The sequence below is a fragment of the Falco punctatus genome (genome assembly GCF_963210335.1).
Source record: "Falco punctatus genome assembly, chromosome: 1".
NCBI lineage: Eukaryota > Metazoa > Chordata > Aves > Falconiformes > Falconidae > Falco > Falco punctatus.
In genome coordinates this window covers 98,042,699-98,061,349 of record NC_137580.1, presented here as the reverse complement: position 1 = coordinate 98,061,349, position 18,651 = coordinate 98,042,699, and the positions used below count along the sequence as shown (strand labels likewise).

The 18,651-nt window shown below is 40.6% G+C and overlaps 1 protein-coding gene across 1 annotated transcript in view; it reads right to left on the bottom strand.

Annotated features, from left to right (window-relative positions):
• The window catches only part of TMEM132C (transmembrane protein 132C), a 222,386-nt gene that overhangs the window by 149,194 nt on the left and 54,541 nt on the right, over window positions 1–18,651 (bottom strand). Inside the window, exon 2 of the mRNA XM_080407547.1 lies at window positions 9,957–10,845. Within this exon, the coding sequence (XP_080263673.1) occupies window positions 9,957–10,845 (889 nt within the window). The remainder of the gene's footprint in view (window positions 1–9,956; window positions 10,846–18,651) is intronic.

Below are 18,651 nucleotides of genomic sequence, written 5' to 3'. Positions count from 1 at the left end.
AGCAATTAGCATCAAGCACCTGATTTTTTAAAAGCTACAGCAAAGCTCAAGAGTGTTGAATAAGCAGCCATGCAATCCATTGGAAAATTTAGTTTCCTCAAAATAGGATCGACAAATGTCCGATATGCCAAACGAGGAACCAACCCCCTTAGGCTGGTCAGCAACATTTGTGCCTTAACGAACACCTGTAGGGCTGAACTGCCCCCCCCCCCAGCACTCGTGGGGCAAGTGAAAGGCTAAGTATGACTTTATGGTCCAGTATGTCAGGCACACTTTTTGTCTGTGAAACCAGGTTGTGATTCATGATCCACAACTATTTCTGTGTTCTGTTTAATGACTAATCGGGGAGCGTGAGGAGTTGAGCTCTAGACTTTGGTGCGTAAGTACCACACAGACCCTTTTAATGAGCCTGTCTCTCCTGTACAAACAGCTCAGCCTCACAGCACTTTGGAAATCAAGGCTTACATCTTACAGCCAGAGCTTGTAAGAAAAAGTGAATCTTTTTAAGCAGCCTGACAGCTGAGAATGCAGAGGGCTATGTCTGAAATGCTTCACCCCCATTTTTCTTTTTTTTTTTTCCCTTTTTTCCTAAGATAGGTGCTGTTTCTCAAGTCATCTTTTCTCTAGTCTTGCTGATCTAAGCAGCAATATGAAAACCTAAAATGATGTTGCTGGAGATGATTAGGCTGTTAGTGCAAATTAACCCCCTGGCAGCTTTGCTAATAGAGACATTTTGTAACACACCAGGAACCAGACAAACAAACAAACAAAAAAGATGCTGAATTTCTTTTTATCCAGTCTCATGTAAACTATGAATTAATCAGCTTTTCCATGCATTCAAATTTTATAGAAATTCAGCTTTCTTCTCAAGAGAATATTAAACATAACAGCACATACCTCTCTGAAGAGGCAACACATACAGGGCACGGTGGGATATCAGTGAAATATAAAGCACCCCAGTGGGCTCCCAAAGGAAACAGTGACAAAAATTGGAGTCAAGCGCTCTATATGTTATAGGAAAGGTCAGTATTCTGTAGAAATTAACCCCTGGGTGCAGAGCAGCACTTCCCATCATCCCCATGCCTCCTGTGGAAGTTTTAACTGTGAAGTGCCATTAGAACATGTAAACAATTTAAGTTCTTTGTGTATGTGCTGCCATGAGTGAGGAGCAAGTCTGCCGAAACAGAAACTTCCAACCAGTCTGACATTTTCTGTTTTAAATAATAAGACCCACAAGCACCAATAAAATAATACAGATAAACACATCAGATTTTACAGTTCTGCTAGGCCAGGCACCAACTCTTGGATTACTCCCCATACTTCCACCCCACCCCAAATCCCCCCCCACTGCAGGCCCTGAGCTATGACTTACTGGCGTCCCTCTCCCACTATCATTCCAGCAAGTCCCTACTGCTTATACAGTTTTAACAGATGCAGTAGGTTTTAAAGCCTTCTCATACAATTTTTCTTTTTTGATTCAAACCTACAGGCTCCCATGCCTTCTTGCTTACAGTGGCCTTGGAACCCAACAGCTTGTCAGATAATCGCACTGAGGATTCCCAGGAGACACCCTGATGCATTAGGTCACAGCCTTTTTCAGACAGCTAGAAAACATTATCTTGGTTCAACTAAAATCCACTCCCAGTAGTATGAAATTTCCCTTCCTACTGCTGGTTTGGGACGACTGGGGTTTATACGGTATGATCTTTTAACGAGCCACCATTGTTTCTAATTAGGCAAGCAACCAAATATTTAATTAACTGTTGTAACTTGAGTCACACAAGTGGCTAATAGTCTAAACAGAAATTAAGTAGAGGTGCCTTATCTCATCTCTAAGCAGCATTGCACATGCACAGGCTTCTGCAAAGGTCAGGCAGAGCAGGAGCGAGCAGGGGACACACCGGAGCTCAGGGCACCGTCTCAACACAGAAGGACAAGAGCCAGAGGCACCAGTGCATACTGCGCAACACGTGCTGCAGCGTTTGCCAGGAATGACTTCACTACTTTGCCGAGACTAACAGGGATGGGAAGGAAAACTACTTACAAGAGGGGATTTTAACAAGATACCTCAACACAAAGTTTCTGAAACTCCAGTGTGCATGTGCATTTGCCAAAAGTTAACCAAAACCTTCAGCTCCAGCACTTGAAGCAAGATTGATAGCTAGCAATCCTCTGTCTGGCTGCTCATGCGATAATTTTTTTCTCTTCCATTGATGGTCAAACCCTACAATGACTCCCATCAATTCCTTCTACATTTCCGATCACACTCAGGCTAAGTTTTCAAACATTGAAGCCTGAAACACAAGTCCAAACGTGTCTTATACTTGGGTCATATAAAGTTATTCTATAAACTATGTGTATATAGTTCAGGTTTGTCCGCACTCAGCTGATTTGATTTCATGTCTTAGAGTGCACCTAGAAAAACATGGATGTTACCTGTCACAGAACCAGGGAGGCTGACAGCCGTACAGGCAGCCCTGAGCTTGGCTCAGAGAACCCAAACTTCAATTGGACATGCACTTTGGAAATCCCTGCTCGCATGATAAAAAGAACAACATCCCTACAACTATTACACCAATGTAGTTAATTCTTGTAGACTTCAGCATGATTGGAATTCCACTGTAGGGGCAGCTAAGCAGGGTTTTGGGGGTAACGGTTTCAAAAGGGAAGCTGTAACTTTTGATTCTTGGTGCTGAGTACTCTGTGGACGTCACACCATTGAACTCTACCGCTCAGCTCCTGAACATAATGGGGGCTAAAGCTTCTTCCTGGTTCACTGGTTGCAAAGCTGTGGTACAGCAACGCTGTCATGGTCAATCAGCAAGTGACTTCCAAAGTAAGGAACACAGACTCAGCCTTCTAACAACAAATCCATAGTTTATCCTCAATACTAACAAGTACATTGCATTGAAGCGTCAATAGAACCATTCAGAAAGTTTCTGAAGCACCACATTTTTTTAAAAAGAGGGTCAGGGAAGAGTGCCTCTCCTCCTATCTCGGTAGCTTCAATTTAGTTAATAATCAGTTCCCTTTAGAACTTTACCAAACCTGATTCACTGCTACTACAGGCACAAGTGAGCTCTTTACCTCTTCACTTGTTCTAGTGAGGAACAGCGTTTCTCACCCTCTGTTTAGAGGGCATCCTTACCAGCTTGGCATTTTTGAGAATGAGTCATTTGTTTGGAGGACCCAGCTGCCTCTGGTATGACACCGATGTCCATGAAAAGTGCCTGCGAAGGGCTAATGAAATTGAACTACCTGGAGTGTGACAGCATTCTCTCAAAATAGCAAAGACGTTCTCTTCTTTGAGAAAAAAAAAAAAAAAAGTATTTTTTACATCAGAAATGCTTTTTAAAGTTATACTGGAAAATATTTACCCTTTTACTGTTAGTCTGTCAAATTCTCTAGTAAATGACAATTAGGAGTTCTTCAACATACTGTCTCCATTGCTTACTGAAGCAGAATATAAAAAATGATAGCACATGATTGCCATGAATTTCTAACCACACATTTACTTTGGAGAAATCTTAACAAAGCACTTGCAAGGTGCTATTACACTTCGTTACTTGCAAAAACCATAATCCCCGCAGTGTAACAACTTATGTATTATTTACTGTCACTTGTACTACGTAATACACAGATGCCCTATGGGGCTCAAAGGCTCTCTGTACTGAGCGATGCACAGAGAGTGGCCCAGTCTCTTCCCTGAATTGTGTATAGTACAGACAAGCAATCTGAGAATGAAGATGTAAGCAGAGATATGTGCCTAAAGTAACACAGTAAGTCCTGAACAGAAGTACAAAGAGTATCCAGGTCTCCTGACTTCCTAATTAGTGCACAATAAGGACTAGACCACCACCTTTCTTCCATTAACCCGCTTCACTCTAGACCCGTAGCTGAACTGTCATTAGTCATTCTATAGAAGGAAAACCCCAAAAAATCAATAAGAATTAAAGCTTCACAAGGCTAAGCACTGGATAATGAAATACATAATATGCTTCGTCAATGAAATACATAAAACCCCTTCAAACCATAATTCACAGCTCTGAACACTTTTGCAAACCACTTCTGGCCTAGCACTGACTTTATGGGTCTTACCAAGACCATAAAATAACTGGGAACACCCTCTGATGAGCTGGAAGACTGGGGATATGTTTCTCCAGTTTCTCTGAACCCTGATGAAAGGTTCACAAGCAAGCAAATTGCTTTTATTTCCAGTCCTGCCTTAGTAATTTACTTCACTGAAAAAGAAATACAAAGAAAAATGTGAAGAGAATACTCTTGGAAAGATCTTAGTCAGCAAGTTTGCATTTTATTTATTCAAGATGGAAACATGAATAGAGAAACTGTATCTAAGATGAGAATAAACTGCAGTTTGCTACCCAGAGTGACCAAGATACATACTTTTCTTTATACAGTGTAAGAATTAGCTACTTACAGTTTTATCTGTGCCTCAGAATACAAGATATACGTCTAAAGAGAAGGTTTAATGCCCTATAAATGTAAATCTAGCTTTCAGAAACTGTATCTGTGTTACTTTTTACAATCATGCAATAGGTAGAACTGTGGGTGTGAATTTTTGAAGATGAGACCATCTTTCCAACTAAAAAGTACCATGACATAACGAGACAACAGAAGCAAGTATGAGGGCTTCAAAATCCTCTCGATTCAGGTTTCAATTGAAATGCTTTTGTGCAGTGGAATCACTTTTACATATTTAAGTAATGCAAAGCTGCATAGGAAATGAAAAATGTTTTGTTGCACTTCACATCTGGAGACACACATGTATGCCCAGAAGAACATCCCACCAAATTATTCTCTCTCTCTCCATTTCACTCTGAGCTGCATTAGTTTTAAAATATGAAGCAGTATAAAAAAATTAATTTCACAGTTGGAAATCAGCATTCCATTTACTGTGGAAAATAGGTACTTGGGATAATATGTCCCAAATTATGGGTTAACACAAAATGTAGAGTGAACTCAGCTCTGGTTTTGGTCTTTTATATTCTGGTTAACTTCAGCTTCAGTTAGTCATTATCGTGTCACTTGCATTTGCAGTGATGCTACCACATTAAAAACTGATAAGCCAACAATTAAGCATGGGTGAATTTCCAGGTACTAAAGATTATTTTATCAGAAGGTGAGATTCAAATCTCAGTATCTAAAATTCAACACTAATTGCTTGAAAATTTTATCAGTTTTGTTTCTTTTATATAAAGCAGGTATAACAGCTGAGGGCAGTGCTAAGCAGAGACAGCTCCTCTGAGTGGTTTACTCCCTAGGGAGGCTCAAATAGGTCTTCCGTGCAAAACAGGCAGAGTTAGTGCTGGAGATCCCAGTTTTTCATGGCCAGTTCCTCCAAAATGGCTATTTATAGCCAGATCACAAAATCCAGTCTTTAAAATACCGAGATTTATAAGCAAGCAGTGCATAGATGTTATGATCATAACTACTTTTTCTAGCTATGGCAATTCTGTAGTGCTACTCCATGTTGCATCTTCCTCTAGGTTTTTAGCTGTTCTTAACATTACCTAACACAGCACTGCTGTCAATACTCATTAGGAACTGACATATAAAGCTGCCTCATCTGATGGGTTTAATAGCTTTCCTCATTGCATTTATCCTTTATCCTTCTTCCAATCTGTAGATTTATTATTACTACTAATTATCCATTCTCTTGGGCTGATTTGTTTGCTGGACAAAGGTAATGCAGCAACACTGTTTACAACCTACGTCCCTTCAGGTGCAATGAACTGCACTGCAAAATCTGTATTAAGCCGCTGGGTGGTGTGGGGGGTGAGGGGTAAGTACAACCGTTTTTCACCTCTTTTCTCTAATCAGGACAGATAATAACTTCATCCCCTTTCTCTTTACTTATCCTGCTCAATAATTCCTGTAAATTGGGTTATCCAGTGGTTCAGCACCTTCTAGAGCGAGTTAGAGGTTAGCCGCTGCCCAGCAGAGTAACATAACACACTTAGCACTCCTACACCTTTTGCTTTGGCCCTGCGCTATTCAGAGCTCTGCCAGATCAAATGTGGCATGTCACGCAATGAAAAACAGATGGAAGGATCCTTTAATGATGTAGTAGCTGGAGAAGTATTTAGAGCTACAGAACAAACACAGCAATGCACACAGGCCAACCTTTCCAGTGCTGCCTAATGCATTCAGCTCACCAACTCCCCAGCATGACAAATAGAAAATCAAGTGCCCAGCTCCCTACTTACTTTCACATATTTCAGCATACGCATGCAGCTACGCGTTACTTTCTGAAAGTTAACCTCACAAGAACAGCTTATTTTCAGTATAGTTATGATTTTCCCCCTTATTTGTAGCCTGCTGGGTGTGAGGGCGGTCCATAAAAGCACTCAAGAACAGGGTCTTGCCTTAAGGATTTTGCTTTTTAATCCTTACAGACAACGCAGCGAAAATAACTCTGTTTAGAAACTCATGTGTACACAGCAATTGGTGAAGTGGCAATCGGTCATAGCAGCTCTGCTGAAGCCATTGGTGTTAATTCAAAACAGCCCTGGGAAGTACACAGAAGACCTAAATGGCCTTTATTTTAAATATTGGCAGGTTTTTGCTTTTCTGTCCTATACTGATGCTACTTTTCTTCTGTTTGTAGTTCACCCAACTGCTAGAGGCAACAGTAATTCTCCCTACTAAGCAGTCAGCAGTAAGTGTAATTAACGTCTCTTTTGGGGGCCCAGAAATCCTTCCCAATGGTAGGAATGCGGTGCAATATTTTCTTCCCCCGTCTCTATTTCTTATGCTCTTTTATCAAGATTTTCCTATTCATATAACTGTTGACAATATATGGCAAACGTGAAACCCCACCTTTTAGGAACCGGACTGAAACAGGCTTCCCACTCCTGAGAATGATGCTGACCAACTGTTCACATTTTCTATGTTGCATACAGAAAATGCCTGTGAAGACTTCCCAGAAGCAACACAGCAGGACAGGAACAGTGCTGGGAGCAGAGCCTATATCCTATAACCCAGCAGTATTGTTTCAACTGTTTTCACAATAGCCCTGTGCTGACTAGATGCAGGAAAGGGAAGATCTGCATTTATTTGGACAGTGCTATAGTGTTAATGTACTACCACGCATAATCCGCTTCATTCCCTGCCATATTAGTCATTCTCTTTGACTTTACTGGTGTTCTTGGGCTGATAAATTTATAGATACAGTAATAGGATTCTGAAATAAGACACAATTTAAGAACACAGTTTCAATTGCAATGATTTGTGGTATGAGGTCATTCAGACCAGTCTACTTTCCTCTTGCCAAAGAAGATTTGTAGCTATTATTCCCGCCCCCTGCGCCCCGCCCCCCCCCCCAAAAAAAAAAAAAAATAAAAAAGCAATGATCACATGCCATTTGCTTCAGCAGTGGATGCTACAATACCTCAATGAATAATATACAAGAAGCAGAAAAAAACCAAACCCACTATGCCTGGGGATAATGCATGGTGTGTTTTTCTTTAGGATGATTGAATGTGAATGCATGTCATAGGATGCAGGGATTACTCTGCTGGGAACCCATGAGTATGAGAGCGTACAGCCCTCTATCTAACCAGGCAAATGGCCACGGAGAAGGTTAAAGGAGCCCCTAGGCAGACCCAGCATATGCACTGGCTACTCCCTGGCTGCTGTATTCACTTGGCTTTTTTTCCTGTAAAATACAGACATTTCATAGATTCTTGGGTCAAGTTCCACACTCCTTCACACCTAGGAAGTTTCACTGAAGACAACAGCTTTCTACCACCGAATCAGGAAGCTTAATTTGGCTTTGCCAGCCTTCCACCAGCCCTCTGCCACTAAAACCACAAAAGAAACCTTTGCAGCCAACAGAATAAGCCACACAGTTCATGGCTCATGGGCTGGTCACACACAACTTCCATCAGCAGCTGCCCCTTCCTATTGCAATGTCAGGAATACAGTTAAAACTATTTCCTTTTCTTTTTACGTGGACTTAATCTCCTGTACACCTGAAGCAAAGCTTCCATCTGATGCCTTAACAACTGCACAGATCAGCATCTTTGGTAGATACCAGAGACTCATATGCCTGCAAGACGAAGTGTTTAAAACCAAGACTGCTTTGGAATATCTCACATGGATCTTCTTGCTTGTGGAGGAAGCACACTGAACAGTGCTGACTTTCAGAACACGAGTCAGCCCTATACTACATCACAAGACAATGACTACCTGCACATATCTAGTAGAAGGAAAGAAAAAGACATTTTCAAAAAAAAGTCTTGGTGTCTTCAGCCTCTTGTGGTCTTGTGTCTACTTCAAAGTAATTTTAAGCAAAAATACAAATCCTCTTTTCATCAGAAGGGTGTTTCAGCAAGAGAACATGGCCTGAGCTCTGCATTTGTGATGACACAGAGCAACCAATATACCAACAAATGTCAGAGTACTCAACTTCAAATGAATCAGTCACCTGTTCTTAAAACCAAAGCAAATCCATTTTGTCCATAATAGCAAGTCACATAGGCAACTACTAACATCCCACATAATCACCTCTATCTATTGCATCGCTCAGCATGCAAACAATATCTGATATGCCTAGGCAGTCAGATTCATTTCTGAGCAAGAGAAATACATCACCAGATTTCAACAAGCTTGTTCATCTTCAGCTCATTTTTTAAGAAAATAAAGACTGTGACACAGACCTTCAAAGGGCGATCCCCTCTCCCATCCACCCAGCAAACACCCAGTTCATTGCCTTTGGATTTCTTCTTTCACCACAGCTATGCTTGTTATGTGGAAAAGTATTCTGTTTCTACTACTTTGTGAAAAAGGATTTTCAATAAAAGATAAGCAACAACATCAGAGAAGACTTCTATAATGGAGGTTTCACTCAGTAAACAGGTGTCTGGGAGATTATCTCACCAATTTAACCAGAGCTGCAAACATCAGAACGATTCTAGGATGACTAAAATCCCCTCTTTTTAAAATAAAAGCCTTTTATCTGCCAAGCAACACTTCCCGTTCTAAAGGCTGTTCTACTCAGCAGTTGTCAACTATGTATTAATCCAATTCATATAAGACCTAGAAATAAATACTTTCATGTGCAGAATCTTTTGGGAAACTCTGATTCCCTGAGGCTTTAAAGAGCAATTGTTGCTTATCACCGTGGAAATTTCACTCGAATTTAAAGCCTGGTAACAAGGAAAAAAGATCCATCAAATATTTCAGTGATTAACAAGCTTCCCAGTCTTTGTCATCCTCAAAGGATTTTCATCTGATCGGTAGGGAAAATGCTAAAGAAGAAAATGAAAGAAAAGCAATCTGACCCAGTAAGGCAGTTCTTGTGTTCCCAGGTCCTCTATTCGCCACTCCTGTCCATAATAATAGCACTCATTTCTAACAGTCCGATACAATCAACAGCAATATCAAACACCTTGGGCCTTAAAGGGTATATTTGTTGGTAAAGACAAATGCTATTTAACTACCAGTAGATAGTTAAACCCCTCCCTAAAGAGCTCTCATAACAAAACCACTGTGTGTGGGAGAGGCAAAGCACTGCCAGAGCACTTAGAAGAAAAGCAGGTAATTGAAGTTTTGCTACATTTAAACTCCATGCCTGTGCAATAAAAATGTGATTTTAAAAGCCCTGTAAAGCACAGAACTTTTCTGGTGCCTTACTGTCTGTCACTGCCCAGAAGTGGTCCCACTAAAGCAGTGAATAGCTGCGTTTTGTGTATTGTTGTGTAATGTGGGCATGTGATAAATGGCATGGCATGGCATGGCATACATGTCAAAAGCCTCCTAGTGATGGAAGCTTTCAATCCTCTTCACAGCATTCAAGGAGGAAAATAATGCATTTCAGTGACTAGGAACAACCTTGGGTGTGGATTAACTTCCAGCTGGTTGAGATTCATCCTATGCCCCCAACATCTTTGTGTGCTAACACATTAGAAACATGCAGAAACAACTCACCATACCTGAGTATGAACTGATCCACAGTAGAATTGTTGGCAATTGTCACATAAACATTTACAACCTCTCCTTGTTTGACAGGTTTTGAGGGCAACCAGACAACGATATTACTGTCCAGCCGTAGCTCTGTTAGCCGAGAAGTCTCCTGCCCTCGGTAGAGACTAACAGATCCAATCCTCTGTAAGTGGGACATGGTTTCATCCATGCCATCTTTTCCTGGCCGGATAGCATTTCCCTTCCTTATATCCTCAGCAGTACACTCTCCCTTCTCGTCTCCTGGTTGAATAGTATAGTAAAGCTCCACAGGGCTCCCTTCAAACTGATCCGGTGGCTTCTTACGGCCCGTGACAATTGCAGGGGGGTTAAACCAGCTTGGCAGGAGCTCCAGCTCTGCCACACACAACCCCAGATCCCCTTTCAGCCGGCAGCTGCCTCTGACTTCCCGCGTCTCTCTGAAGGCAAACACGCGCAGGCAGGGCAGCCGCTCCGTGGTGCTATAGTCATCCCAGTCCCTGCCCACGATGTAGAACAGGACCTGGACTTTGGGCTTGCTCAGGTAAATTTTGTTGCTCATTATGTAGGCCTGAAGTTTCCAGTTGTAAGTAAACTTGTTGGCAGATCCAAAGAAGTTGGAAGTTAACATTAGGTCCTGGGGCACAACTTGTTCAACAGAAAAAGGTCCGTAGCTGGCGTTTAATATGGGCGGTCTCTTGGCTTTATATGGGAAGAACGATTCCACCCTGGACTGCAAACTGGAATTTCTCATGAAGTCCTGGTTGGCTTCTTTGAGAAAGAAAGATGTCTCAGCACTGAAGATCCGATAGCTCACAGGTAGGTATGTTGGTAATGAAGAAAATCTCTGATTATTGTCCAACACCCCTCGACATTCTGTCACTAATAAAAGAAAAGTTGATGCGAGTTAGATCAAATCTGCTTATAGGTTCAAAGGAACATTTACTACAACTTTAGTGAAGCTACTTGCTAAGTTAGGCATAAGCATTATTTCATGCAAAAATATTTACAGCATAGCTACATGTTTAGATGTAATTAATTCTTTTTTTGCATTACATTTGCAAAAGGAAAAAAAATATGCAGGCTTTAGTGCTACCCTGCATTTATCTATGATACACGTTTTGTTGCACAGGTGATATACAAAGGGTTGTCTGCAGCACGATTAGTTATCCATACTCCTGGAGGGAGTAGGAGGAGGAAGGTTCACATCGCAGAAGCAATGCTTGTCCCAATAGCTATTTTAGATGGCTGAACTGTACAGCAGCAGTGCTTTGCTAATACGCAACAAATCTATAAAATACTCACTGAACGCTTCAACTATCACCTGGATGAAAAATAAATACATTACTTGTCACTCCTATGCAAAGTCTCACCTCCCTAACAAAACTTCAAGCAAACTTGCATAAGTTTGCACACACCAGTTTGCTTAAGGACTGGCTACAAATCAAAGTCACAGCCTTCCAAAAGCAATTTTCTAAGAAAACAGGGTGTCTTTTAAACCACCCACATGCTCACCTTCCCCACTCTTTTTCTGGTCATGCCATTCCCTTGTAAACTTTCTGCCCACTTAGAAACTTCCCTCCTGTCTTTCCAACCTTTCTGTTCAGTTACAGCATGCGTAAGGCATTTGGTACATCAGCATGGTCCACTGAACCACAGTCCCTGAAGGACTGCTAATCACTAACCCTGCAGGAACACTGGCCAGGAGATCAAAGGTAGTTTCTGTTCTACAGCCAAAGACAGAAACTGCTTTTCTAAGAACTGACACACACACCGTTTCACTCTCTTCCTCCATCAAGAAACCTTGCTCTCATGTTACTGTTTCTAGCACCACAATCTGCGCCTCTATAGTTTAACATTGCCAGTACCCTCAGCTTTCTAAGTTATTTAAATGTAGATTCACATCACAGGCTAGAAATATTACAAGTACTAATATATTAAGATGCACACAGAAGGAAATTAGTACATACTTGCCTACTTTAAATTTCAGCTGAATATCAGATCCCTTTTGACCTAAATGTTGTTTTTCTGTTATAAAGATTAACACCATGTATTGTCGAAAAGTAAAATTTATTACCTAAATTAGGGTCGATACCAATGAAGAACATGTTGATTATATAATACTACTCACAGCCCATCTTCCTAACCCATACTGAAGAGAATAACTACAGGTAGAGAAGGTAGATGAATGACAATGAATCTAGTGCTAGACTGCCTTTAATATTTAAAAATAGATCTTGCCCCCAGACATATGTCAGTTCCAATGCCCTTGGGGAATCCCATCACTATTTAAGGTTCTGTGTAAGTTCAGCTTTTTAAAGAAGAAAAGCCACTGTAAGGGCAACGCATAATGCACAGATTCATGTGCATTCTGAAACTCAGGAACACCTGAAGATCTCTAAAAAACCCGACTGAGACAGGCTCTTTTATCAGCTTTCTCAAAGGTCTGCAGCTTGAGGATTTGTGCAAATAATAGATTCACTGCCCTTCTAGCATGTGTAGCTGCTAGTACACTAATTATGCAGTCAGATTTAATTAAATGTTTTCAAGTAATAAATAATCAATATCTGTCATTACACCAATGACTACTGCCAACAGACAACTTCCCTACAAACCTTTGAGCGCGCACATAACCAGTGTGCTGGCACTACCTGCTGCTGGGGAAGCAAATAGCTTTGGTAGGCAGGTGTTAGGCAATTAAGAAAAAAGGAAAGAAACAAACACAGAGGAAGGAGAAACCAGAGCTCTCAAAGGACAGCAGCCATACATTTGAAGTAAGAAATTAAGATGTGTTCACTCATGTTTAATTCATGCACCTCCACTTGATGGTAGAATTAGTTCTCATAAATGAGCAAATTGCCATGACTGGAGAAAAAAAAAAAAAAAAAAAAGTAAGAGGCCTGTAATGAAACGCCAACATGTAGTGAATTACCAGCACTACACTCTCTCTGTCAAGTAGATTAAAATACACATTTAAAATATAACATCCATTTAAGCACACAGTTACAATCCGGTAAACCTCCAATCCCTGGCATAAATTTTAATTCTGCTGGAAAGGAACCTACAAATGCCACCTCCTGAGCTGATTGATTTCCCCTTAGCTGAATCAAAATATTGATCGGTTAGGGTTACATCCCAAAGTGCTATGACACTTAAGTAAGGAATGCGAAGAAGATCCACTATGGACCATGGACCTTTAAAGAAAATAGCAAAGCCTACAAGTTTCTTCTGGCCTGGGAGCAGAACAGGACCTTGTTTACTGGCACAGCGGCAGCTTGGTGTCCCGTCACCCTCGGAATCCCGTCCCCTGCCCCGGCTGAGCCTGCCGCGATGTGGTCAGCCTCCTGCAGCCCTTCGGGAAGGGCAACCATCACTGTTGACACACAGATACCACCCATCTTTTAAAAACACCTGGTTTGCTACAGAAGGAAGCTTCCTACCGGTCAGTTTAGCTACTCAATCTGACTTGACAAACCATCAGAATTTCTTTATTAGGCATCCTCTTGTCTCAGGCCAAGGGCCTTGCAATATTAGAGGGCAGCAAGATCTAGTTGAGGAAAGCACACACCCTCTTCCGTGAATGTAAGCATTAACTGACTTAAGCTCACAGGTACCTTTTGCTGAAGTGTTTCCATAATTAGAGATATTCTAGATTTGGCACCATTGCTACTGAGGGAACACCTTTGCCTTCAATAGATCTGCAAAAAACAAATAAACTCAGCAGGCTGCAGAGACAAGGGGAGTCCTGTGATTTCAAAGGCCTGTTGATGAGGATCTGTGCTTGAAACTTAACAGCTGTTTTTCTGCAATTCCCAGGACTTTTGCTGGAGCACATTATACTCAGACAGACAGTGGTCTCATTTTTGCAGGCACTCCATTTATCTCAGATCAATCACGTGGATGAGGTATGTAGGACTTGGCCTAATACTAAGAAGAGCCATGCAACTTCTGCTGTAATAAGCTGAAGGCAAACAGCAAAACCCATGTGGTCAGATTGACAGCAAAAAGAAGAAAAAGCTTCTCTTTTTTTATTGTAGTCTAAAGATTTCCACCCACTTTCATACCATAAATAACGGAGTGCTATATTTCTATAGTGATGGCTGTACTTAAATAAATTGTCTAAAGCACTTTAAGCCTTTTACTGATAAAACTGGTAGTTAAAATTGTCCATTTTGTTTTAGAATCCCAATCATGTGCATCAGCAACTACGTGCCATCATTTAAGGGATCCGTCCTATACTCTTCATCTCTACCCAAACACATTAATGCCCTGCTATAATTACCAATGTTTCCAGAGAACTTTTTTGTGTGCTTGAGCAGCTCAGCTACAAAGTTCTTTAATTATCTATTTAAATAAGATGCCAAGGTTTTTCTGAGTTTCATATCACAAGTTATTATTTTACATAATCATTAAACATAAGATTATTTTGTCTACCTGAAGAACAGACTGCCTGTAAGGAGGAGAGAAAAGAAAAAAAGGCAAAATCAGCCATGCCTATAAGTGTTTTAAGGTGGCCTGAAACAGATTTCTCCATTTTAAACTTTTTTCTGCTCAACCACCGAAACACATTTCGAAAGGTTCATGTTAAAGCAAGGTGTACATTTAAGCATTTTATCCCAATGACAGTGTCGGTTGCGGGAGCAGCATTTCACTGCCAGTTCAGCCTCCAACGTGGGCACAATTGTATCAGTAAAATGCAACTGGGTCTCTGTGACAAGAGTGCTATAGGCACATCTATACAAATATAACTTACATCATGGAAGAAGTAGAACTTCAAACAGTTTAGCTAAACGGTATAAATATCCTAAGAAAACCTTGGATGCTTCCTCTAAGAGTCCTGATCCTTAAAGAAAGATGCTTGTTGGCCTTTCAATGGGTTCAAATAAGTGAAACTCCCATTTCATGAGGGCTTTTACAGACTGAAATGGAAATCAAGAATGTGGACAACGATGAGAAAGGAAATGCAGAAACACCATTTCTGTACTGAAGACTACCTCTGATTACAGCAGGCCTGACTTCCAAGTGGGCAGTAAGTACTTTACCCCTCCACATTGTCAAAAAAAAAGAGTTACAACTTGTCCAGAAATAAGTCCAGCATGGAAAAGATTAAGAACCATCAAACAAAGCTAGTATTAGCCAAGAACAAAAGCTAAGGCTTACAAGTAATTACTTCTCCTTTGTAACAGCCTGGTGACTTTTTAATCCTTCTTCTGGCATCATATGCTTCTGCAGCACTTCATCTGAACCCAAACAAGCATCTGTTAAGCACATCATCAGCTCCAGTGTGACAGACCAGCTCAAATTCCTGTAACCTAGCAAGTTCATTTTGGGAGTTGGATATGAAATGGTGAATTCTGATCTGTATTATTATTTCTTGGATTCCAGTGCAGAGAAGAATTTTCTTTGGGGGGATTTCATATGGAGATGGAGCCCTGGGTGCTGGATTCACTGGAACAGTCATAAAATCTTAATATTTTTTAAGCCATTCTTTTATGAGGTTGGTTTGAAACAACTTTCTTTTGGGCTGGGAATGAAGGGTTTAGATTGTGGGTGGGAGATTACTGGCCAATGGCCATGTATCTTCACTGACTGATGTTTGACGAGCCACTGAGCCTTCAAGGAAACCATCTGCCTGTCCCCGCAGCCAGAAGGCTCCCAGCCAGAGAAAGCCAGTGAGAAGCAGAAGACATCTACCCATGCAAAGGAGTGATGTGAGAAGCTTTCTCTGCACCCTGTATGGCCCTCACAAAAGCATATTTATAAGTATTCCTTCCAGGAAACAAACCGTATGAAAGCAGTAGACAAATTGCTATCCCTCCGTGTTCTCCTGTTACCCTAGCACACCAGTACAGCTGAAGTTTCCACCAAGAATTCTGTAACTTTTAAGGGAGAATCTTCTTCCTTTTATACAGCTTTACCCACTGCCTTGTTCCTCCAGTCCTAAACATAGCTATAGTTGAATGTTGTACCATACTGATTAATTTTTTCTCAAATTCCATGCCACTACAGTCCTAAGAAAAAAACCCCTAATGTTATTTACAGCACCTCCATCACCTAAAATCCTGCAAATCCAGTAAATACTATCCCCACTCCTTACACGGACTCCCATTGCCACGCTGCAGAGACTAACTGTACTGTACGTGCATTATACAAACCAGCTCCTCACGAAGTCCCCACCCTTGAATTCTCTTCTGTGACTCCATCTTCCACTACAAACCTGTCCTGCTCTTGCACAGCAAATCACATATTCCAGCTCAGGAAATATAGAGTAGGGAAAGAATATAAGTAGAAAAGATGCACTTAAATCAGCGCAGATATTTCCTTCGACATGAAGTGTCAACTGCTATGTTTTCTGATTTGCTCTCCTGTAAATTTCTGTATCGGCACCGCATTTAATGACTTTGGAGCATACAAAATCTTTGTAGCAGGTATTTTGCTTAGAACTAGAGCTCAGCAAATACACCCATTTAGACCTCTGAATGACCATAGTTGTACTCTTGTCTCCTCCTGTTTCTACATCTAGAAAACGGAGTTTTGCTGTTAGAAAGGTGGAGTGCAACTTAAAACCAAACAAGCTTAAATTCAGAATATGGAACATATTTTTAATTTTGAGGTTGAGTAACTATTGCAACAAAGGGAGCAATGGCTTGTCCATGTCTTCACATCAAGACTGGACTCCTTTCTGAAAGGTACTTTTATTCTCAGCACAAGCTGCTGTTTAAGTACAGGGACAACTGGAGTCTCATACTCCTTTCTGGCTTAAAATCTATAGATTTGTGTCCATTCCAAAAAAAAAGATTGGAAAGCCTACATGACAGGGTAATTGCAGAAGCCACATTTTCTATTTTTCATGCTTGCCCATCAGATATGCTTCCTCATCCAGTCAGAGGACAGAGAGACTCTTTGACTAATTGCACATAGGCAATGTCAAGCATCAAATGCTTATGGTAAATGCTTGAAACAAATTTGTGAGTTTAAAAATAAACTGTGGAAACAAATCTGCCAAAATATCCATATCACAAACATTCGGGGGAAATTGCAGTCTATTCTCAAATATTCTGTGAGCACCCAATGAGGGCAATTTTGTCGAATAAATGATTGCTAACAAATTTATCTGCTCGGTTCTTTTTAGACCCGGGTTTCATTAAACTGAGACCTGAAGCCCAAGGATAAGTTTATAATTGCAGTGGTTTTTTTACTCATCTGGGATGGTATATTCTTATTCACCTAGATGGGAGCATATACCCTTGGTAACCAACCACACATATTTTAAGCCCAGATGTAGATGGAACCTTATTTAGCCTAGATCAGAGTTCAATTAAAGCACATCACAAAGGTTGTCAGGAGACACTATAATCAGTTATTTTGAAAAAAATTCCTATTTTATTCCAGTAGGACAGATTAACTTATTTCATTCAGTATATTGTTAAAAACTGCAATATTCTATTAAATAGGCTTCTCTCATACTGAGAGTATAACCTTAATGAAATTATCCTCTGTATATTACTGCAATCAAAATCTTCACTAAATCTTAACAGACATTTGTGGATTTTGTACAAAATTCAACACTTCCCCTCTCTTCTCCAGCAGAGGCAGAAGACAGTCATTTCAGAACTATCAGGAAAATTACAAAAGTACCTAAAACAATGAATGAACAAAGGTACACCAGGAACTTCTACGTGTCTTTAAAACACCAAAACAAAGGGACAGTCACTGAAACTAAATGATGGGAATTCAAAGTGGATAAAAAAAAATATTTCATACAGTGTAAGATGAGATGATAGAGCTCACTGCCAGGGAAGAAGGCACAGAGGTCAAGAACTTAGCTAGACAAAGTGAAGATTTGAATGGTTGGAAAGATACACAGACCATGTAGAGTAATGTCATTAACTACATGTAAAACTCCTTGTTTTAATATTTATCTATTAGAATCCAGGATTAGACTTCTGCATTATAAAGCATTATCCAACATCTGTCAGGTTGCTCCATTTTCCTCGGGATTACTGACAGTGACAGGCACATGCGTATAAATCACAAATAGCTGTTTTGCGATGCACAGCCTTTTCACAAACGGAAAAAGACTCTTTAAAGTCTAATTTGGAAGCACAAGGAAAACTTTCAAAACTTGCACGTTAGAAATGCATTTCCAGTCTTTTAATGACAGCCTGCAAGCTCCACTTTTTGATGGTCACAGTTCTATACGTGTCACCCTTTGACTGCAGAAATTCCAAAATATCCTTTTTATTGCAAACCTGTCTTCTCTATCACCCTCAATTCATATAACTGAGATGTGTTAGTCAAAGACTGTCTGACATTCAGGACTGAAATCTATAAACTGTTTTCTCAGACTGGTTGATGACCTTAAAAGTCTGTAAAACAACAGTGTATATGCAAAGGTCAGTGAAGATTTCAGAAATCACTCCCACTCCCAGTGCTGACATTACCGCTTGCCTGTACTGCGGAGGCCATCTGACATATTTAAGCTAGTTTACTGTTTAGAATCAAAGATAAATATCTGGACCTCAATTTCTGCTAACGAAAGCTTGTGTTATGAGATAAGGTTTGGAAAACCTCTATATAGACACCATTCAGGTACTCCGGCTTTCTTCCCCTTGCCAGAAGCTGCAAATGTCAGTGTCCTGTGAGGAACATACAGTAGGTAAAATGTCATATGATGGCCTTTCGTTC